This window comes from Hyla sarda, chromosome 6 (assembly GCF_029499605.1).
Source record: "Hyla sarda isolate aHylSar1 chromosome 6, aHylSar1.hap1, whole genome shotgun sequence".
NCBI classification, from domain to species: Eukaryota; Metazoa; Chordata; class Amphibia; order Anura; family Hylidae; genus Hyla; species Hyla sarda.
The window spans coordinates 38,009,029-38,033,697 of NC_079194.1; the positions used below are offsets into that span (position 1 = coordinate 38,009,029).

The 24,669-nt window shown below is 43.6% G+C and overlaps 1 protein-coding gene across 3 annotated transcripts in view; it reads right to left on the reverse strand.

Annotated features, from left to right (window-relative positions):
* Positions 1-24,669, reverse strand: part of LOC130275495 (coagulation factor XIII B chain-like) — a 131,026-nt gene that overhangs the window by 64,714 nt on the left and 41,643 nt on the right. For all 3 annotated transcript variants that reach the window (XM_056523541.1, XM_056523542.1, XM_056523543.1), the window contains exon 2: positions 13,060-13,242. In XM_056523541.1, the coding sequence (XP_056379516.1) occupies positions 13,060-13,242 (183 nt within the window). The remainder of the gene's footprint in view (positions 1-13,059; positions 13,243-24,669) is intronic.

Here is a 24,669-nt window from a genome sequence, read left to right on the forward strand (position 1 = left end):
CAGCATGAGGAGACCATATAATGGCTGAATGACACAGCGTGGAGGTGTTGGCAGCATGAGGAGACCATATAGTGGATGAATGGCACAGCGTGGAGGTGTTGGCAGCATGAGGAGACCACATAGTGGATGAATGGCACAGCCTGGAGTTGCCAGCAGCATGAGTAGGCACTAGGCCTTCACAATCCCTAAGATTAAAATATGAATTAAGAAATTTAAACCGAAGATTTTGGATAGCGGGTGCTACCTTTGAGAAAATTTAAAATTCCCAGACCCAGGCCACACAGCGGCATCAGTAAACCATATAAACCATTTGCGTGTCCCGGACCCCATTGTGTGGGTATGAAGGGCCAAATCCAACAAGCCCCCACAGCAACATCAGTAAAGCATATATTGCCTGAATGACACAGCCTGGAGTTGGCTGATTCACGAGTACACAGCAGGGCTTCACAATTCCCCCCCAAAAAAACACAATTTTAGAAATTTTTGAAAAAGATTTTTGATAGCGGGTGCTACCTATGAGAAAATTTGAAATTACCAGACCCAGGCCCAGCAGCACCATAATTTTTTTATTTGAAAATTAAAAACAACCTTTGCGTGTACCAGACCCCAGCGTGTGGGTACAAAGGACCAAATCCAATAAGCCCCCACAGGGCTCATGTGGCTGTGAGATGTAGGCACAATGTCTCCATTGCCCTGACCGGCCATTGTTTCCAAGACTTCTCGCCAAGGCAAACCATGTGAAGAACAACGTGACACCGCCGTGCCCTGCACACATGGTATGCTGAAGGGCCACTGAGACTTGTCCGGGCAATGGAGGCTTAAGACACAAGTGTAGGATGTGGAGGCGGAGTAGAACACTGTCACAGGACCAACGGGCTGACAGAGTGTAGCAGGAAGAAGCATTGAGTACACACTGGGGCTTCAGAATCCCAAAGAAAAAACAACTATTTTTTAAAAAAGAATTAAGAATATTTAGGACAGCGGGTGCTACCTATATATTGCATAAATGACACACCCTGGAGTTGGCTGATGCATGAGTACACATTAGGGCTTCACAATCCCCCCTCAAAAAAACACAAAAATTGTAGAAATTTATGAAGAAGACTTTTGGATAGCAATTGCTACCTATGAGAAAATTTGAAATTCCCAGGCCCAGCAGCGCCATCAGTAAACCATATATTGCGTGAAAGACACAGGCTGGAGTTGGCTGATGCATGAGTACGCACCAAAGCTTCACAATCCCTAATAAAAAAGACAAACATTTTTTATGAAAAATGTTTACGAAAATTTAGGACAGTGAGTGCTTTCTATATATTACCAGAATGACGCAGCCTGAAGTTGGCTGCAGCATGAGGAGACCATTGAAATGTGTGATTTTTTAAATTTGAAATCTAAATCAAAATTTGTGTCCCACACCTCGCCGTGTGGGTACAAAGGACCTAACCTCAGAAGTACCCACAGGGCTCATTTGGCCGTAAGATGTAGGCGCAACGTCTTCATAGCCCTGACCGCCCATTTTTGTTTTTTGTACCTTTGTTTAAGAACAAGCGCATATCCAAGAGTCCAGAAGACTCTATAATGCAGGATGGTGGACCACCAAAAGACATTCTTCTATAAAAAATAAAGAAGCAGAGTTCATCCCTCTCTGTATTTTTTTTTGAAAATTTTACTTTAAAAAATCACACGCAACAAGCATCAAATTCAAGTTTATTACTGTGATAATTATCAGAAAATTTGAAAAAAAAAACACTACCCAAGAGTGTTTAATAACCCCATACATTGCACCATAAATGTTAACATTTTAATTAAGCATGTATGTATGTATTTCAAAAATCCTAAAATTAAAGGCCCAAGCCCAGAAGCATCATGAAGTCAAGTATTTCCAGAAAGACACAGGAGCAGTCAGGAGTAGGCATCAGCAGTACCCAAGAGGCTTCAATAACCCCTTACATTGCATGATCAATTGGGAGATCTAGCAATAACACGTGTGTATGCCCTCAGATGTCCTGGGCTGCACGCGCAAAACACTGGACGGACCAGCGTGTGTCTATCTTTCACCGACAGGTGCGGGTAACCCGCTAAACCCCGTTCGCGATAGGGATCAGGAATTGCAATTATTTGCCAGGAAAGAAGAATCACAACTAAGCGCCGGTCATAAGCTCGGGTTCATTAAGTCCCTGCCCTTTGTACACACCGCATGTCTCTACTACCGATTGGATGGTTTAGTGAGGTCCTCGGATCAGCCCAGGTGGGGTAGGAGAAGGCACTAGCAGAGCGCAGAGAATTTAAAGATCATTGTTGAAATTTGCATTAAGCATGTATTAGCTACTGCTAAACTTCCAAAAATTAAAGGCCCAAGGCCAGAAGCGTCAGTGAGGCAAGTAGTTCCTGAAAGACACAGGATGAGTCAGGAGCAGGCATTCGCAGTACCCAAGAGGGTTTCGTAACCCCTTACATTTAAAGATCAATGTTGAAATTTGCATTAAGCATGTATTTACCTACTGCTAAACATCCAAAAATTGAAGGCCCAAAGTCTGAGGCATCAGGGAGTCAAGTAGTTCCTGAAAGACACAGGATGAGCCAGGAGAAGGCCATGGCAGTACCAAAGAGGGTTTCATAACCCTAATTGATAACCCAAGAGGGTTTCATAACCAACCATAATTGGGAAATGTTGGTGTAGCAGCATAGTCAATCTACTCTGAGGCATCTGGCATTGTTGGCTGGAAATCCTGGCTGATCCATCCCTGATTCATCTTGACAAACATCAGTCTCTCCACATTTTTAGTGGACAGACGAGTTTGCCTTGGGGTGACTATGGCCCCGGCTGCAATAAACACCTGCTCTTATTGTCACACTACTGGCCGGGCAGGACAGCTTTTCCAGGGCAAACTCTGCTAGTTGCGGCCATAAATCAAGTTTGGCTGCCCAGAAGTCCAGCGGATCTTCAATGGTTGTTGGCATGGTCATGTCAAGGTATGCCACCACCTGCTGGTTCAGGTCCTGCTCCATGTCTACCTGCTGCTGATGAGTAGCTTCACTATGCATGTGAAGAAAGCTACTCATGAATGACTGTGGACTTAGGCTGCTGCTGATTGAGCTGGTACTGCTCCTGCCACCCCTCCCCAACAGCCATGGCAGTGGAAGGTGAGCGCAGAGGGCCCCCCGAGTAAGACCTGCGAGTGGATGGACCATGTGACCAATAGGCATTGGCCAACTGACTACGTAGAATCTCTCTGTAGTAGGTCAGTTTTCCCTCCCTCTCAGTGGGTGTAAAAAAGGCCCTCATTCTGGGACGGTAGCGAGGGTCTAATAAGGTGGAGATCCAGAAGTCATCCAGCTGATGAATTTTGACAATTCGGGGGTCACTACGCAAGCAACTGAGCATGAATCGTGCCATTTGCACCAGTGACTCGGAGGGACTACCTGCCTCCATCTCCACTGCATACTGCCACGGTGTGTCTGGGTCCTCTGTTTCGCCTTCCTCATAACCCTCCAGCTTCTCTGGCTGCCCCTGCTCCTACTCTACTGTCCGATGACTAGAAACACCGGCCATCTCATCCAACCTAAACTGTGCTCTGCTCTGCAGCCCCCACAGGGCCCCCACAGGGCTCATGTAGCCTTGAGATGTTGGCGCAACGTCTCCATTGCCGTGACCAGCCATTTAAAAAGGCAAATTTCCCTGGGCTGAGAGCTGCACTATAGGACATAGACTGGGGGAGGTGTTCTCAAATACTGATACAGAAGATAAATGGGACATCTTTAAATCAACTCTAAATAACTATACAGCTAAATATATACCAAAGGGGAACAAATATAAACGATTAAAACTAAATCCTACATGGCTGACAAATTATGTTAAAAGAGCAATAAACAACAAAAAAATATCCTTCAAAAAATTCAAATCTGATGGGTCAGCTATAACATTTAAACAGTACAAGAAGCTTAATAAAATCTGTAAAAATGAAATAAAAACAGCAAAAATTCAAAATGAGAGACAGGTGGCCAAAGAAAGCAAAACTAATCCTAAATATATTTTTTTATTATTTTTTACAAAAAAAACAAGGACAGAGCATCTATGACCCCTTAATAATGATAATGGAGAGGTTGTCACGGGTGATCAAGAGAAGGCGGAGCTACTGAATGGGTTCTTTAGTTCTGTATACACTATGGAAAAAGGAGCTGACATTGGCCAGGTCAGTGCTGGTAACACATCATGTAATGTACTGAACTGGATTAATGTAGAGATGGTACAAGGTAAGTTAAGTAAAGTAAATGTAAGCAAATCTCCAGGGCCGGATGGACTACACCCAAGAGTTCTTAGAGAGGCAAGTTCAGTAATATCAGTACCCCTGTTCATGATATTTAGAGATTCTCTGGTGTCTGGTATTGTGCCAAGGGACTGGCGCAAGGCTAATGTGGTGCCAATCTTCAAGAAGGGCTCTAGGTCTTCGCCAGGCAATTATAGACCGGTAAGTCTAACGTGCATTGTGGGTAAATTGTTTGAAGGAATTATAAGGGATTACATATAGGAATACATAGGAGATAATAGTATTATAAGTGATAGCCAGCATGGGTTTACTAAGGATAGAAGTTGTCAAACCAATCTAATTTGCTTTTATGAAGAGGTGAGTAGAAGCCTTGACAGAGGAATGGCTGTGGATATAGTGTTTCTGGATTTTGCCAAAGCGTTTGATACTGTCCCTCACAGACGTCTGACAGGTAAGTTAAGGTCTTTGGGCTTGGAAATTTTAGTTTGTAACTGGATTGAACACTGGCTCATGGATCGTACCCAGAGAGTGGTGGTCAATGATTCGTATTCTGATTAGTCCCCGGTAATTAGTGGTGTACCCCAAGGTTCAGTACTGGGCCCGCTGTTGTTTAATTTATTTATCAATGATATAGAGGATGGTATTAACAGCTCTGTTTCTATCTTTGCAGATGACACCAAGCTTTGTAGCACGGTACAGTCTATAGAGGATGTGCATAACTTACAAGATGACTTGGATAGACTAAGTGCCTGGGCATCCACTTGGCAAATGAGGTTCAATTTGGATAAATGTAAAGTTATGCATCTGGGTACTAAGAACATGCATGCATCGTATGTCTTAGGGGGATTAAACTGGCAGAGTCACTGGTAGAGAAGGATCTGGGTGTACTTGTAGATCACAGACTACAGAATAGCATGCAATGTCAGGCTGCTGCTTCCAAAGCCGGCAGGATATTGTCATGTATAAAAAGAGGCATCCACTCAAGGGACAGGGACATAATACTCCCCCTTTATAAAGCATTGGTACGGCCTCACCTGGAATATGCTGTTCAGTTTTGGTCGCCTGTTCATAAAAGGGACACTGCGGAGTTGGAAAGTGTGCAGAGACGCGCGACTAAACTAATATGGGGCATGGAACATCTTAGCTATGAGGAGCGATTAAAGGAGTTACAATTGTTTAGTCTTGAGAAGAGACGTTTAAGGGGGGATATGATAAACGTATATAAGTATATAAATGGCCCATACAAAAAATATGGAGAAAAACTGTTCCAGGTTTAACCCCCCCAAAGGACGAGGGGGCACTCCCTCCGTCTGGAGAAGAAAAGGTTTAGTCTAAAGGGGCGACACGCCTTCTTTACCGTGAGGACTGTGAATTTATGGAACGGTCTACCTCAGGAACTGGTCACAGCAGGAACAATTAACAGCTTTAAAACAGGGTTAGATACATTCCTGGAACAAAATAACATTAATGCTTATGCAGAATTATAAAACTACATCCCTTTCCCTTATCCCCTTACACCCTTCCCTTCAATTCCCTGGTTGGACTTGATGGACGTATGTCTTTTTTCAACCATACTAACTATGTAACTATGTAACTATGTAACTATGTAGTTGGGTGTAGGGTCCTCCAAGCGTCTATTAGGTGCATATCATGCAGAGTGGAATGGAGCTTGCGCAGGGCAGACTGAGAAATAGTAGATCTACTGAGGGTGGTGTCCACCAAGGGGTTTAGAGCTATATTGAAGTCTCTACCTAATATAATTGGGCCTTCAGCATAGAGACGGAGATCATCAAGGGTTTTGAGGACCCAGTGGTCCGAAGAGGGTAGACAGGTTGAGGTAAGGAGCCGATGATCCAACTCCCAAGACCACAGGGATAGCGTATCATGCAGACTCCATATAATTTGCAGCGGAGGCCAAGGCAGAATTGTCACAAGACAATGGCTACTTGAGGGCGAAAGTCTCAGGGTCAGCGAAGTGATGGGGTCAGAAATCAGCCAGATGTCCGGGGGTGACTACTGGTCACATCAGGGAGGAGGGTGAACACGTTGCATAGTCCATCCAGTTATGGAGGTAAGTAGAGAACAGTCAACAAACAGTAACGGTGGGTTGAAGTGTAAAAAGTCTTAAAGGGGTACTCCGCCCCTAGACATCTTATCCCCTATCCAAAGGATAGGTGAAAAGATGTCAGATCGCCGCGGTCCCGCTGCTGGGGACCCCTGGGATCCCTGCTGCGGCACCGCGCTATCATTACAGCACAGAGCGAGTTCGCTCTGCACGTAATGATGGGCAGTACAGGGGCCGGAGCATAGTTACGTCACGCCCCGCCCCTTTCAATACATGTCTATGGGAGGAGGCGTGGCAGTTGTCACGCCCCCTCCCATAGACTTGCATTAAGGGGACGGGCCGTTATGTCACGAGGGGTGGCGCCATGATGTCACGCTGCTCCGGCCCCTGTATCGCCCGTCATTACGCACAGAGCGAACTCGGTGCCGCAGCGGGGATCCCAGGGGTCTCCAGCAGTGGGACCGTGGCGGTCTGACATCTTATCCCCTATCCTTTGGATAGGGGATAAGATGTCTAGGGGCGGAGTGCCCCTTTAAGGCAAAACAAGGCACTTCTATGTCCCGTACTCCGGCACGGTCAGTGAGTAATGTAATAGAGCCGGGAGAGTGCAGTAGAAAGTCTTTCACCCAAGAGGGTGCAGAATAACAATCAGCATGGGGTCAGGTAGTACTCACTGTACCCGAGGCGGAGCACCCATCACTGGGGTCTTCTTATTGTTGTGGTTCTTCGGGGACTTGATCTTCGAGACCAGCTTCCAGGGTTCTTGCATTGGGAGAGCTGGGAGCGGGGAAGCCTCTGATCAGAAGCCATGAAGGGATCTGTAGCGGTTCCATGTCGAGTGCCGACCACGCTCCCTCGAGGTCATCGAGGGTATGTATGATGATGCGGCGCCCATTTTTCCGCACTGATATTCTGAAGGGGTATAACCAGGCGTATTGTAGGTTTTAGCGCGGAGCGCCTCTAAGAAGGGTTTCAGTATGCAGCGTTTGGCCAGAGTTGAGGGAGCGAGATCTTGATAGCACTGAAGTTCAGCACCGTCATAGCGGATGGGTCTCTGCTCTCTCGCAGTCGTTAGAATCGCCAGTGTGTCCACGAAGGACAAGATGCCACAAATAATGTCCCGAGGGGGCTCTCCCGGCAGGGGTCGGGGCCTCACCGCTCTATGGATCCGCTCCACTGTAATCCTGGAGGCTCTCTCTTCACCCAGTAGAGATGCGAAGAGTTCTGCAGCAACTCGAGGTAAGGCTTCAGCAGCCCAGCTCTCTGGGAGCCCCTTGATCCTGACGTTTCTTTGTCTGCTCCTACTTTCCTGATCTTCCAGCATGGCGAAAGCTTTGTTCAGGTGTGCAGTTTGCTCGTTTGCGCGAGCCGCTAGGGCAGAGGTGCACGTATGGAGGTCCGTGTACTTGGACTCAAGGGCCTAAACCCTGTGGCCTACGTGTTGCACTTCAGACTTAATCTGCGTTAATCTGCGAGGACAGGCTTGAAGGCTTGCGTCAGCGTTTTCCTCATCAGCGATTTCATCAGCACCGGGGTAAGCTGGTCGGTGTAGTAACTCGCCGCGCTGTCTCTGTCTGAGTCATCTCCGGCCTCGTGTAGGGAAGATGGTGCCAACACCATCTTGCGTGCTCCCGCCGGGAGCCCATACCCTTTTTATTTAAGAATTTAGCCAGACGTATTTGCCCATTTTGCAGCTGCTAAGGGAGTTCTAAAGTGCGTCCCTGAGCGTCTCACAGCGGAGCTAAGAGAGCATGCGACTGCTGTGGTTCGCGGCTAGGCTACGCCCCCCCGTAACAAATGAATTGTACATGCCTACGAAATTGTGAAAAACTAATTAAATTTTTGTTAAATTCGTCAAAAACAAAATTCATTTTCACTTAGAAGCAAGGGACCATTATCGGGAGCGGATGCATGGAAAAGAAGAGACCCGCGGAGATCAGAACATTAGAAGACAGGTAAGATAATGTATAATTTTATGTGATTTATTAATACATAATGCAATGTTGAATGAATGAATAAATGAATGAATGCTGCATGAATGATTGTGCTTGATTGACGGGTGATTTATGTATAACATGTCATGTAGATATTCATAGTAAAATATGTGATTTTAATATTTACTTACTGTTAATACATTTTTATGTAATGTGTATTTTTTTTTTAACATGTAAAATATGTTAGATACATGTTTTACACTTGCGCTAACCCAGTGTTTCTGTTACCCAACAAACCAGGGTGCCTCCAAGCTGTTGCAAAACTACAACACCCAGCATGCCCTTACAGCCAAAGGCAGTCTGGGCATGCTGGGAGTTGCAGTTTTGCAACAGCCGGAGGCACCCTGGTTCGTTGGCAAACAATGCGCTAAGTTACCGATTTCTGTTTTTTCTTTTTTAACTCCTTAACGACGCAGGACGTATATTTACATCCTCCGCCGGCTCCAGCGATATGCCGCGGGGTCACGCGGTGTCCCCGCGTCATATCGGGTCGGTCACGGCGGGTATCAATGGTCGGGACCCGCGGCTAATACAGAACCTCACCGATTGCGGTGATGCCCTGTATTAACCCTTCAGATGCGGCGATCAAAGCTTACCGCCGCGTCTGAAGTGAAAGTATCCCGGCTGCTCAGTCGGGCTGTTCTGGACCGCCGCGGTGAAATCGAGGCGTCCCGAACAGCTTACAGGACACCGGGAGGGTCCTTACCTGCCTCCTTGGTGTCCGATCAATGAATGACTGCTCCTGCCTGAGATCTAGGCAGGAGCAGTCAAGCGCCGATAACACTGATCACAGGCGTGTTAATATACGCCAGTGATCAGCATGAGAGATCAGTGTGTGCAGGGTTATAGGCCTATGGGACCTATAACACTGCAAAAAATAAGTGTTAATAAAGGTCATTTAACCCTTTCCCTAATAAAAGTTTGAATCACCCCCTTTTCCCATAAAAAAAATAAAACAGTGTAAATAAAAAACAAACAAACATATGTGGTATTGCCGTGTGCGTAAATGTCCGAACTATAAAAATATATCATGAATTAAACCACACGGTCAATGGCGTACGGGCAAAAAAAAAACAAAGTCCAAAAAAGCGTGTTTTTGGTCACTTTTTATACCATTAAAAAATGAATAAAAAGTGATCAAAAAGTCCGATCAAAACAAAAATCATACCGATAAAAACTTCAGATCACGGCGCAAAACATTAGTCCTCATACCGCCCTGTAGGTGGAAAAATAAAAAAGTTATAGGGGTCAGAAGATGACATTTTTAACCCCTTAAGGACACATGACGTACTGGAACGTCATGTGTCCACTCCCGATCTATAACGCGGGGCCACGGCGTGGCCCCGCGTCATAGCGGGTCGGGCCCGGCCTCTAACAACGGCCGGGACCCGTGGCTAATAGCGCGCGGCATTGATCGCTGTGCCGCGCGCTATTAACCCTTTAGACGCGGCGTTCAAAGTTGAACGCCGCGTCTAAAGTGAAACCGAAAGCATGCCGGCTAGCTCAGTGGGCTGTTCGGGATAGCCGCGGTGAAATCGCGGCATCCCGAACAGCTGACAGGACAGCGGGAGGGCCCCTACCTGCCTCCTCGCTGTCCGATCGCCGAATGACTGCTCAGTGCCTGAGATCCAGGCATGAGCAATCATGCGGCAGAATCATCGATCACTGGTTTCTTATGAGAAACCAGTGATCAATGTAAAAGATCAGTGTGTGCAGTGTTATAGGTCCCTATGGGACCTATAACACTGCAAAAAAAAAGTGCAAAAAAAAAGTGAATAAACATCATTTAACCCCTTCCCTATTAAAAGTTTGAATCACCCCCCTTTTCCCATAAAAGAAAAAACACAGTGTAAATAAAAATAAAAATAAACATAAATGGTATCGCCGCGTGCGGAAATGTCCGAATTATAAAAATATATCGTTAATTAAACCGCACGGTCAATGGCGTGCGCGCAAAAAAATTCCAAAGTCCAAAATAGTGCATTTTTGGTCACTTTTTATATCATGAAAAAATGAATAAAAAGCGATCAATAAGTCCTATCAATGCAAAAATGGTACCGTTAAAAACTTCAGATCACGGCGCAAAAAATGAGCCCTCATACCGCCCCATACACGGAAAAATAAAAAAGTTATAGGGGTCAGAAGATGACAATTTTAAACGTATTAATTTTCCTGCATGTAGTTATGATTTTTTCCAGAAGTCCGACAAAATCAAACCTATATAAGTAGGGTATCATTTTAATCGTATGGACCTACAGAATACATATCAGGTGTCATTTTTACCGAAAAATGTACTACGTAGAAACGGAAGCCCCCAAAAGTTACAAAACAGCGTTTTTTGTTTAAATTTTGTCGCACAATGATTTTTTTTCCAGCTTCACCATAGATTTTTGGGCAAAATGACTGACGTCATTACAAAGTAGAATTGGTTGCGCAAAAAATAAGCCATCATATGGATTTTTAGGTGTAAATTTGAAAGAGTTATGATTTTTTAAAGGCAAGGAGCAAAAAACGAAAATGCAAAAACGGAAAAACCTCCGGTCCTTAAGGGGTTAAACGTATAAATTTTCCTGCATGTAGTTATGATTTTTTTTCCAGAAGTGCGACAAAATCAAACCTATATAAGTAGGATAACATTTTAACCGTATGGACCTACAGAATAATGATAAGGTGTCATTTTTACCAAAATATGCACTGCGTAGAAACGGAAGCCCTCAAAATTTACAAAATGGCGTTTTTTCTTCAATTTTGTCGCACAATGATTTTTTTTCCGTTTCGCCTTGAATTTTTGGGTAAAATGACTGTCACTGCAAAGTAGAATTGGTGATGCAAAAAATAAGCCATAATATGGATTTTTAGGTGGAAAATTGAAAGGGTTATGATTTTTAAAAGGTAAGGAAGAAAAAACGAAAGTGCAAAAACTGAAAAACCCTGAGTCCTTAAGGGGTTAAATTTCCCTCTCTCTTTACTGAACTGGGTTAGTAGGTTAATGAAATGCATAGTTAATTGCCGTGGGAAAATCTTTTATTGACAAAACCACAGACATAATTTGATAATTACCCTTTGTGGTTTTATCAATAAAAAAAAAAAATTCCCACGGCAATTAACTATGCATTTCATTAACCTACTGAGTAGGGAGAGGGAAATTTAAAACCGGGAAATAAAAAACAGAAATAGGTTAGCGCATTGTTTGCCAACAAACCAGGGTGCCTCTAGCTGTTGCACAACTACAACTCCCAACATGCTAGAGGCACCCTGGTTCGTTGGGAAAAAGAAACACTGGGTTAACACAAGTGTAAAACATGTAACTATCTATATCTAACATATTTTACATTTTCAAAAAAATACACATTGCATAAAATTTACCGTATTTTTCGCCATATATGGGGGAGATTTATCAAAGGATTTAGACTGGTTTTTCCTGTCTAAATTTGTCACACAGAAAGTCGCAGTCTAAATATGTGCCACTTTTCTGCGACTTTTGCTGTAGAGGATTTTTAGAAAATGATGCATGCAAGTCTATTTTAGACGGAAATGCATTAGAAAATGCATTGGTGCTGAATTTATCAAGTGCGACTTTTGTGCGACAAGTCGCATCTGCCCAAAATACACTGAAATGTCAGACCATGTTGGAGCAGGTCTAAATGCAGTTTGAGCTGTAGACCCTGAAGTCTGAGCACAGAATTTATCAAGGGCTGTGAGACCTTTGATAAATTAGGAGCACGATAGACAGGAGACTACCACATACGCTATAAGCATACCCAGAATAGACTAGGTTAGTAAATGTCCCCCTATATGTTCACATTATCCGTGGTGAATTTATTAAGTGGTCCGTGGTTCTTCTTTTTACACTTACCACAGTTCTGTTTATTCAATGTAAATTATGTGTGTGACATTACCTATACACTTTATTATAGTATTTATAATATATTATTTTATTAAGTGGCAACTTACTGCACAGGTGCATCCCTGCCCTGATACATTCTTGGTACGATCCTAATGGCTGCTGATTGTGCATGCGTAGATTGTTTATCTCTGTACAGGATCTTCTGCGCATGTGCGAGTGACGTCATCGGACACGCAGGGGCAGAGAGCCATCTGACTTACAAATAATTACATCTACTTGCCAATCAGGAATCTCCTCACAATCAATATAACCAATCAATGCAGAGCTAGTGTTACATGTCATCAAATTGTGTCCCATACTAGGTAGATGCTAAATAATATCTGTCATACTCATGCGTCCAATGACACATGTGAAAACATGTTAGCTAGTTAGCTTGTGATACACATTTTGTTCGATATATTGAGCTGCAAGGAAAGGTAAGGAAGGACAGTACACATCTCTACCTCAATTTCAGCATGCAGCTAGATAGATAGATAGATATATGAATAATTCTTTTTTGTGTGAACACACAGTAGAAATCATACAATGACTTGCCATAGTCCCTATTTGTATGAATATACTATTTTCATGGTCATGACCACAAAAAGCTCCATAACTGAATGGCTCCACCTTTGACTCTTGATTCACTACCCTGCTTTTTCTGTGTATGTTGTTATCCCTGGCTCTGCTGCTTCAAACCCTCCAGCCCTGGCACTATTTTTTTTCATAATAACAGCCCTGAGTATAAAGAACATTTCCTCTGTGCATTATAATCCTAATACTGATTGGATTTTCTTTCCTTTACGTCATTTGTGCACACACTGTAATGAAGTATAATGGACATACCTAGACAAACTGGTGCTTCATCCCAGACGCCATTTAAACATCTCACAACCCTGTTTCCTTTAAGAATATAATATTCTGGGCATTTATATTCCACAGATTCACCAGATCTATAGAAAGGTTTGTTAAAGCTTATGGTGTCTCCATATTGTACAACTGGTGGTGGACCACACTGCTCACCGATCCCTGAAAAAGAAAGATAATGAAGTAAATATAATCATTTCATAATAAAATAAATAATTTGAGTTTTGGTTTTCTCTTTGTAGTCCCATACTTTAATGTACAGACATGTCAGCATTTATTTAGCAGCTGCAGTATTCTTCTGGTACTACACTGCTCAAACATAAAGGGAACACTTAAACAACACAATGTAACTCAATCACACTTCTGTGAAATCACACTGACCACTCAGGAAGCAACACTGATTGACAATCAATTTCACATGATGTTGTGTAAATGGAACAGACAACAGGTGGAAATTATAGGCAATAAGCAAGAAACCCCAATAAAGAAGTAGTTCTGCAGTTGGTGACCACAGACCACTTCTCAGTTCCTATGCTTCCTGGCTGATGTTTTGGTCACTCATGAATGCTGGCGGTGCTTTCACTCTAGTGGTAGCATGAGACAGTGTTTACAACCCACACAAGTGGCTCAGGTAGTGCAGCTCATCCAGGATGGTACATCAATGCGAGCTGTGGCAAGAAGGTTTGCTGTGTCTGTCAGTTTAGTGTCCAGAGCATGGAGACGCTACCAGGAGATGCATGTGCATGTGTCCACTCAAACGGACAGAAAAAGACTCCATGAGGGTGGTATGAGGGCCCGATGTCCACAAAAAAATAAAAATAAATGCCCATTCTGCTGCAGCCAAATGTTAGTTGCAAGTCAACAAGGAACTGAAAAAAAGTTTTTTCAGTTTGCAATTTTTTTTTTCATCCTTTTGGTATTTTTTGGCTTTTTTGGCCTCAGCGGGTGATTTTCAAAAATGACCTCATAATGAGACTATGGCATTTTTTCAGGAAAATTGCGGCGTTTTATTTCCCATAGCTCTCTATGAGAGTGAAAAAAGTGCCACAAAAAAGCCATGTGGGTTTTAACATTGGCGTTTTTGCGGGTGATTTTTTTTTTTACACTTAGATCACAAATGTATTGAGAGATAAAGAAATATCTACAATACATCAGCCTAAGGAAAAGAACAGGACCAAGGAAGAACAGTACAGATTGCTACACTGTATCTCTGCCGCTATTGCAGAGCGTCGCACCGCCTTACAAAGGATATCTAAAGATTCCCCTTTTGGGCAATCCAAAAATACCCTTTCTCCCATATACCCTTTAAAAACTACCCATGAGCATTATTCTTTATATTAATACACACTTTAAAAACAGTTAGTGCAATAGCGGAATCTGTAGGCGCTATATAAATAAATTATTATTATTATAGCCCTTTGTTATTCATCAACACTGTATCTGGAGGATTCACTTAGTCCTCAATACATGATCTGTACTCAGATTCAAACTGTGCGATCACATATGTGCAAACACAGAGCCAATGTTAAAAACAACTTATTACATAGTGTATCTCGTCATTTTTCTAGTGTACATAATAATGACATTAATGATTTACATCTTATCAATTTAGAAACTATCCTGGAAACAATTTCTAACCGTTATCAAAAACGAATTAACCATGAATCCTATTGGATTTTTAAGCCCGCCACATTGACCCCCCAGGGGCTTAATGAATCAATAGAGAATATTTGGTGATTATTTATAGTATTGCACATATATATTTGTGTTCGGGCCTCATACATGTACTAGTGACAGGAAAGATTGCCTACATACCTATACAAGATCTTACCCTAGCATAGCGGTCTGAGCTGTGCCATAACCACGCAATGAGGGCACGCCTATAGAGGGCATGCCCTATGGTGAAGGAATAAAATAAGTGAGGGTTGGGAGGGTTCCACAAATGACACGTGCTCCGCCCCTGTAGGAGAGGGGAGAGTTATATACACACGCCCCCACCTGTTCCCAATAAGACCCACCTGGAAGTGCAGGGAGCAATGATTACTTCCGCCCCTCTCACAAATGCAGCCCTGCAGGCTTTAAACTTGTGTTCGGGCTCCATATATGTACTAGTGACAGGAAAGATTGCTTACATACCTATACAAGATCTTACCCTAGCATAGCGGTCTGAGCTGTGCCATAACCGCGCAATGAGGGCACGCCTGTAGAGGGCAAAAAGCCACCATGCTAGGATAAATACAATTCCTGAAATAACACATCCTACACCCAGCATCAATCTTCACATACCCGAAGTAGACTATACCTAGTGTGCTGAGAGAGTAGCCCCGACCAACTAGTGACTACTAGAGGTGGTAACCATACCTTGGAAACTGTGGCAGTAACGTCCATCTGTAAAGAAACGACCTGAGAATGATAACATTCCCTGCCAAATAGTAACTGAACTATACCTATTACCATCCCTACTTGTGACATTACTTCAAATGGACATGGAACGGCTAACTTCATGGCAGGTCTGACAAGCACCAATCCCCTGCTATTTATGAGGCAAAACTAAACTGACAGGTAAATGACAAGAAATACCTATCTACCTGATAGACCGTGTGGATCATGTCGCCTGACAAGGTTCACGAAGGCACCTTACCTGATTGAGACTGTAACAACAGACATACCTAACTGGCCAATGTACTGACCCAACTGGACTTGGGAGTGATGACCAGTTGCCGATGACAGCTCCCTGCATGAGCAACGTACCTGTAGATGTGACCAGTGTTTAGGTGAACCATCATGCCTGTAGACCTGACAGGTCTTTGTGACAGTCGTGCCTGAACTCGTCACAGGTCCCCGCGAAACCATCGAGGATGTAGACATGACAGGTCTGTGTGAAATCATCGTGCCTGTAACGTAACAGGTCTTGTAAACCCTTTTCTTTTTCATAATACGTAAGTGAGAAATGCCATAGTGAGACTGTATGCGATCTGAAATGTGTCAGATTACCTACACAACCATGTCAAAATCAATTGCTCTGAAATGAGACAGCAGTAACCACGATTCAATCCCCGATCCTAAAGAAATGAGTCATGTAACTGTAATAAATATACAATATATCTGCCACTAAATGCCGACCCTCCTTAAAAAGAGAGCGTACAACTATGCCGGATAGTTGAATCTGTGTACTACAACGAAATGATAAGGTAATCGAGAAATACAACAGACGAGGTTGTATCTGACCTGAAAACGTGTCAGGTCATAACAAATATAACAAACTACAAAATTGCTCTGAAAACGAGTCAGTAACAACTGACATTACCCCTTTAACCTGATTTTTTCTCTCTTTTTTTTCCTCCGGCCCAAGACTGCTGTGGACAAGTGAGGGACAATCAACCATATGGTCTGCTCTGAGGACGCATTAGCAACAGGCGTGTAATGTTGCTACCCCTACCTAAAGACTATTCTGAGAAATGGGTCAGGAACAGTGGTTTGCGTGGGCTGCTCCGGGAACATATGAAATAACAAGTAGGTGATGCTGTAGTATAAGTACTGAGACTGTTCTGAAGAGTCAGGAACAGCGTAACTGTGTGGCCTGCTCTGAAGACGTGTCAGTAACAAGCATGTGATACAGTACTAAAGAACTAAGACTGTTCTGAAGACAAGTCAGGAACAGTAGACTACGTGGCATGCTCTGACTACGTGTCAGTAACAAGTATGTGGATGACTTACTTAACAACCAAGACTGTTCTGAAGATGAGTCAGGAACAGTGGAATTACGTGGCCCACTCTGAAGAAGTGTCAGTAACAAACGTGTGATGCAATACTAAATGAACTGAGACTGTTCTGAAGAGCAGTCAGGAACAGTAGACTACGTGGCCTGCTCTGAAGACGTGTCAGCAACAAGCATGTGGATGACGTACTTAACAACCGACTGCTCTGAAGATGTGTCAGGAACAGTGGAATTACGTGGCCTGCTCTGAAGACGTGTCAGTAACAAACGTGTAATGCAATACTAAATGAACTGAGACTGTTGTGAAAAGGAGTCAGGAACAGTAGACTACGTGGCCTGCTCTGAAGATGTGTCAGCAACAAGCATATGATACAGTCTAAAAGAACTGAGACGGTTCTGAAGACGAGTCAGGAACAGTAGACTACGTGCCGTGCTCTGAATATGTGTCAGCAACAAGCATGTGCACTGATACCCTTACCCAGACTATTTTAGAAAGGAATCAAATTAGTTGTTTGCGTGGTCTGCTCTGTGGACGTGGGCGTGACCCGTGGTACTGTTCACCACTCAGACCCTGAGACTGCTCTGAAGAAGAGTCAGAACCAGTCAACTGTGTGGCATTGCTCTGAAGATGGGTCGATAACAAACATGTGCTGCTGTGTTTATGGGGACTGTGACTGACCTGAAGAAGAGTCAGAAAAGTGGGTAGCGTGCTGGCTTTGAAATACTTGAGTAAAACGTGAGGGAACGTGCGACTTAAGGCAGCCTGCTCTGAGGATGTGTCAGTACCAAGCCACCAAAACAAAAACAAAAAACGACCCTATGAGTGTACTGCGGACATGTCAGGAACGGTCAGTTTACATATGCCGGAAACCAGTTTTTTTTTTTTTGTTTTTGTTTTTTTTACCAATTCCCTGATAGTAACTACACACACCTTAGCAGCACTTAGGAACTTTGATGTTGACACGAAGAAAACTGAATGAACGAAACATAATGATTGCACCTGGCCACTGAATGACAGTGGCTACACCGACCCTCTACTGAGACCGTGGGCCACCTGAATGCCCTGAGAGCCTGGGGGGGGGGGTGCCGCTGGGGTTGCTATGGGCAACCAGAGCCCGGCAGCGGCGAGTCAGGCAACAGGGTAACATTGTGAGTATTCCTGAAATTGGTTGCTCTGAATGTGAGTCAGTAACAATCGCGATTCAAACCCTAATCCTGAAGGAACGAGTCAGGTGACCGGGTATTGAACAGCCGATTAGTGCCACTAAAATGAATGACCACCCTTTGAACGAGTACCTGTGCCGGATAGTTGAATATGTGTACTATAACTAACTGATAACATAGTCATGAAATACAAGCGAGGAGGTTGTATCTGACCTGAGAACGTGTCAGGTCCTGACAATAAACAACAACGCGATTGCTCTGAATGAGTCAGTAGCAACAGACATTGACCCATAGACGCTACGGTTGAACATGCAGAATAAATACCATTAACCATGTGCAGTAAACGCTATGGATGTTAGTGCAGAGAACATAACAGAATGAATGCTACATGTACGCAGAATAAGTATTACAACGTGTCAGCATAATAAACACTACCATCGTATGTACAGACTGAATGCTACGAATGTCCGTGTAGTGTATTGCTACAAATATATGTGCAATATACATGACGTGAGCATGTCTGTGGTATGAATACAACGAGCGTATATGTGGTATAAATGCTATGAGCATATAGTGGTATGATACTATGAGCAGTATAATGCTATGAGTATACTTGCGGTATCAATGCTAAAAGCGTATGTGCCTGATGTAGGCCATGTGTATGTGCAGTATAAATGCTACAAGTACCTGTGCAGTATAACCGTCGAGCCATGTGCGTCATGAGTGCTATGAATTAATATGTGGTATGACGCTATGAGGTATGAGTATTATGAGCAGTATAATGCTGTAAACATGCTATGAGCGTGTGGCCACAACCGCACGAAACAGCATGACACTACGTGTGAGAACCGTATGAACCTGCATGTATGAATGCACTGAACATGTGAACAACTTAAGAACCGTGAGCGTGTGTCACGATCACACAATATCGGTACAGCTAAGACGCTAGAGAGAGTGTGATGGTGCAAGGGTTAAAGCCGCCAGACCTCTGGGTATCCACTGCTAGTCCCAGCAAGTCACCAAATTAACCCTTAGATAAACATGTTTCCACCAGAGCTGCCTTCAGAAAGGTGAGCTCATATTTAGAGATCAAAGACCAGAACTGATTAATTAAACATTTAATCTGATAAAAGGTATCACAGTGCTGACTATATAAAAATACAGAAACAAATGACATACAGGTACAAAAATATATAAAAGAGTTTTGGCAAGGCAAGTTCAGAAAACAAAAGATGAAGTTCTTACAGCATGATGATATAGCAGTCCATGAGAGAGAGTGCTGTTCTTAGGATGGTCTTGTCAGCTTGTGGCACAGCCTTGAAAAACAGTTGAGTCCAGCATTTTAAATCTTATCTCTGCTTCTTGGGAGGGAAACTTCATTCCCCCCCCTCCCCTCTGATCCCATCAGGTGGGGCATCTCCCTTCCTGAGCCCTTATATGTTTGATTATATGATGGGACCAGAGTGCATGACTTCAAAGGAGATACCAGACAGCCAGACCTCCAATAAAATGCAATACACAAAAAACAAAGGATACACCGTCTGAATGACCTCTCACCCATGTCTTGGATAATACATCACACAGTTATAATTATAATACACATAGGATTTTAATAATCAGGCCTTGGGCCTGACAGCGTGCGACCACTATAACTGCCATGAGTGTATGAACCGTATAATTGCCATAGGCAGTATACTGCCGTAACCAGTATGAAATACCAATAACATATGAACCGAATGACACTTTGAGCGTATGAACCAGTGATAAGTACGAGGTGTTTGACTGCCATGAACGTAACATGGTAAAGAAAGAACGTAAGACCATGAACATGCCAAGAATATGTGAACAGCATAAATGCCAAGTTTGTGGAGCGTGTATAACACCCGCGAGTGAAAGAATAAACAGGAGGTGAACAGCATAAACGAGTCTGTACAGTATAAAAGCTGTGAATATATCGTCGGTGAGTATATGTACCGTATAATGATATTAGCACATGAAACTGTATACATACTAAGCGCGTACGAGCAGTGTGACCATAAGCGTATAAATTAACCATGAGAGTACGGACGATAAGAAACTCATGGAGTTATCAAACCGTGAAGATGCTCTACTCGTGTGCACCTTGTACCAGTAATGCGTGTATGCCCATTATAAACCAAGCGTATGAACCGTATGGATACCATGATCATGCAAATAACGAGTATTACACTGTGTATACTATGATTTAAATAGATGTAGCCTATGTTATATCCCTACAGAGCATTGCACCCTACTGTATACCGTATGCTATATTGAAACAAGACACTCTGCAGAGCAATGCATCACCACACAGCATATGCTACCCTGCAACAAGATCCTCTGCAGAGTATTGCACCACACCAAACACAGTACAAGCCACCCTGTGTTGCAACGAGACCCTTCGCAGAGCATTGCCCCACACTGCACATGCTAACTGTAACGACCCTCTGCAGAGCATTGCACTATACCCTATATAGTATGTTATATTGAAACCATCCCATCTGCAGAGCATTACACTAACTGTATAAAGTTTGTTTATAATGAGACCATCTGCAGAGTATTGCACTATACTGTATATAGTATATATTATATTGTAACAAGACCATCTGCAGAGCATTGCACCATAACTATATATCATGTATACTATATTGTAACGATACCATTTGCAGAGAATTGTACCATAACTGTATATCATGTATACTATATTGTAACGAGAGCACTGCACCATACAGTACATGTTATATTGTAACGAGACCCTTTGCAGAGCATTAAACTGTACAGTATACTGCAAGGGCACCATATACCCCGCAGAGCACCGCAGCACACAGCAAAAGTTATATTGAAACGACTCTTTGCAGAGCATTGCACCACACTGTATACAGCAAACGTTATATGGAAACAACCCTCCACAGAGCATTGTGCTATACTTTAGATTAACGATAGCAGACAAGCTGACAGGACCGCCTGACGAGCGGCCATGCAGAGAACTGGGCAGATGCCGCACAATTGTAGCTGTGCAGGTGGCGGGCGGTCCACATGCCGCCATGAGGCAGTTAGCGGGCTGCGCGAAATGCTGAGTCCACGCCACCCCCAGCACCAATTTAACTCACCTGCTTGCCGCTCCTGGCCCCCACTACCGCTGCGGGCAGAGCCAGCCAGCACCATACCTGCCCTATTTTACCTTATAATCAGAGTGAAACACAGCATCCCTAGATAAGACAGCCAGTGGAGCTGCCAGGGATGCCACACCTGCACCCCCCAAGCCAGACTCATGATCAGCGAGGCCTCGGCACCGTGAGCAGCTGCTCTGAAGATTTTTGTGGGAGATTCAGACACAGGAAGAAGTGATTACACAAACGACACGTGCTCCGCCCCTGTAGGAGAGGGGAGAGTTATATACACACGGCCCCACTTGTTCCCAATAAGCCCCACCTGGAAGTGCAGGGAGCGATAATTACTTCTGCCCCTCTCACAAATGCATCCCTGCAGGCTTTAAACATATATATATATATATATATATATATATATATATATATATATATATATATTAGAGATGAGCGAACTTTTCAAAAATTCGATTCAGCCGATGCGCCAAATTTTCCGGAAAAGTTTGTTTTGATCCAAATTCTAGCCTACATACAGCCTCTATAGGGGTATAGAACACTTTGCTGTGTTCTAAAACGCATATGGAGTGTGCTGGGTTAGTGAAATAATACTGTTATTCAGAATAACATGCAGATTACCGGCATCGCTTTTAGAATCACTGCCGCACAGCAGCACAATGACAGAGCCTGGTGGTGGCATCAGTGTCAGGAGACCATATAGTGACTGAATGACAGCGTGGATGTGTTGGCAGTATGAGGAGACCATTTAGTGGTTGAATGGCACAGCGTTGAGGTGTTGGCAGAATGAGGATACCATATAGTGGCTGAATGACACAGCATGGAGGTGTTGGCAGCATGAGGAGACCATATAGTGGCTGAATGACACAGCGTGGAGGTGTTGGCAGCATGAGGACACCATATAGTGGATGAATGACACAGCTTGGATGAAGCTGAAGCATGAGGACACCATATAGTGGCTGAATGACACAGCATGGAGGTGTTGTCAGCATGAGGAGACCATATAGTGGCTTAATGACAAAGCATGGACATGTTGGCAGCATGAGGACACCATATAGTGGCTGAATGACACAGCATGGACATGTTGTCAGCATGAGGACACCATATAGTGGCTGATTGACACAGCTTGGATGAGGCTGAAGCATGAGGACACCATATAGTGGCTGAATGACACAGCATGGAGGTGTTGGCAGCATGAGGAGACCATATAGTGGATGAATGGCACAGCACGGAGTTGCCAGCAGCATGAGTAGGCACTAGGCCTTCACAATCCCTAAGATTAAAAGATGAATTAAGAAATTTAAACCAAAGATTTTGGATAGCGGGTGCTACCTATGAGAAAATTTGAAATTACCAGACCCAGGCCCCACAGCGGCATCAGTAACCCATATATTACCTGAATGACACAGCCTGGAGTTGGCTGATGCACGAGTACACACCAGGGCTTCACAATCCCTCCCAAAAAACACCACAATTTTAGAAATTTTTGAAAAAGATTTTGGATAGCGGGTGCTACCTATGAGAAAATTTGAAATGACCAGACCCAGGCACCACAGCGGCATCAGCAACCCATATATTGCCTGAATGACACAGCCTGGAGTTGGCTGATGCACGAGTTCACACCAGGGCTTCACAATCCACCCCAAAAAACACCACAATTTTAGAAATTTTTGGATAGCGTGTGCTACCCATGAGAAAATTTGAAATGAACAGACCCAGGCCCAGCAGCGCAATCATTTTTTTTTTTGAAATTTAAAACAACCTTTGCGTGTCCCAGACCCCAGCGTGTGGGTATGAAGGACCAAATCCAACAAGCCTCCACAGGGCTCATGTGGCCGTGAGATTTAGGCAAAACGTCTCCATTGCCCTGACCGACCGTTGTTTCCAAGACTTCTCGCCAAGGCAAACCATGTGAAGAACAGCGTGACACCGCCGTAACCTGCCACTGAGACTTGTCCGGGCAGTGGAGGCTTAAGACACAGAGGAGGATGTGGAGGCGGAGTAGCACACTGTCGCAGGACCAACGGGCTGACAGAGTGTAGCAGGAAGCAGCATTGAGTGCACACCAGGGCTTCAGAATCCCAAAGAAAAAACAACCATTTTTAAAATAATTTTAAGAATATTTAGGACAGTGGGTGCTACCTATATGTTGCATGAATGACACAGCCTGGAGTTGGCTGATGCATGAGTACACACTAGGGCTTCACAATCCCTCCAAAAAAACACAACAATTGTAGAAATTTATGAAGAAGACTTATAGATAGCGGGTGCTACCTATGAGAAAATTTGAAATTCCCAGACCCAGGCCCAGCAGCGCCATCAGTAAACCATATATTGCCTGAATGACACAGGCTGGAGTTGGCTGATGCATGAGTACGCACCAAAGCTTCACAATCTCTAATAAAAAAGACAAAAATTTTTGACGTAAAATTTTCACGAAAATTTAGGACAGCGAGTGCTCTTTATATATCACCAGAATGATGCAGCCTGGAGTTGGCTGCAGCATGAGGAGACCATTGAAATGTGTGATTTTTTTTTTGAAATTTAAATCAAAATTTGTGTCCCGAACCAAGCCGTGTGGGTACAAAGGACCTTATCTCACAAGCACCCACAGGGCTCATGTGGCCGTAAGATGTAGGCGCAACGTCTCCATATCCCTGACTGGCCATTTTTGTTTTTTGTACCTTTGTTTAAGAACAAGCGCATATCCAAGAGTCCAGAAGACTCTATAATGCAGGATGGTGGACCACCAAAAGACATTTTTCTATAAAAGAAATAAAGAAGCAGAGTTCATCCCTCTGCGTATTTTTTTTTGAAAATTTTACTTTAAAAAATCACACGCAACAATAGTTCAATGGTGTAATGGTTATTATTGTGGAAAATTCAAGTTTATTACTGTGATAATTATAAGAAAATTTGAAAAAAACACTACCCAAGAGTGTTTACTAACCCCATACATTGCACCATAAATGTTGAAATTTTAATTAAGCATGTATATATGTATTTCAAAAATCCTAAAATTAAAGGCCCAAGCCCAGAAGCATCAGGAAGTCAAGTTATTCCTGAAAGACACAGGAGCAGTCAGGAGTAGGCATCAGCAGTATCCAAGAGGCTTTAATAACCCCTTACATTGCACGATCACAATTGCACGAAGCATGTATGTATGTATTTCAAAAATCCTAAAATTAAAGGCCCAAGCCCAGAAGCATCAGGAAGTCAAGTACTTCCTGAAAGACACAGGAGCAGTCAGGAGTAGGCATCAGCAGTACCCAAGAGGCTTTAATAACCCCTTACATTGCACGATCATTTGCGAGATCGAGCAATAACAGGTGTGGTATGCACTCAGATGTCTGGGGCTGCACGCGCGCTTCACTGAACGGACCAGCGTGTGTCTATCTTTCACCGACAGGTGCGGGTAACCCGCTGAAGCCCCTTCACGATAGGGATCAGGGATTGCAATTATTTGCCAGGAAAGAAGAATCACAACTAAGCGCTGGTCATAAGCTCGGGTTCATTAAGTCCCTGCCCTTTGTACACACCGCATGTCTCTACTACCGATTGGATGGT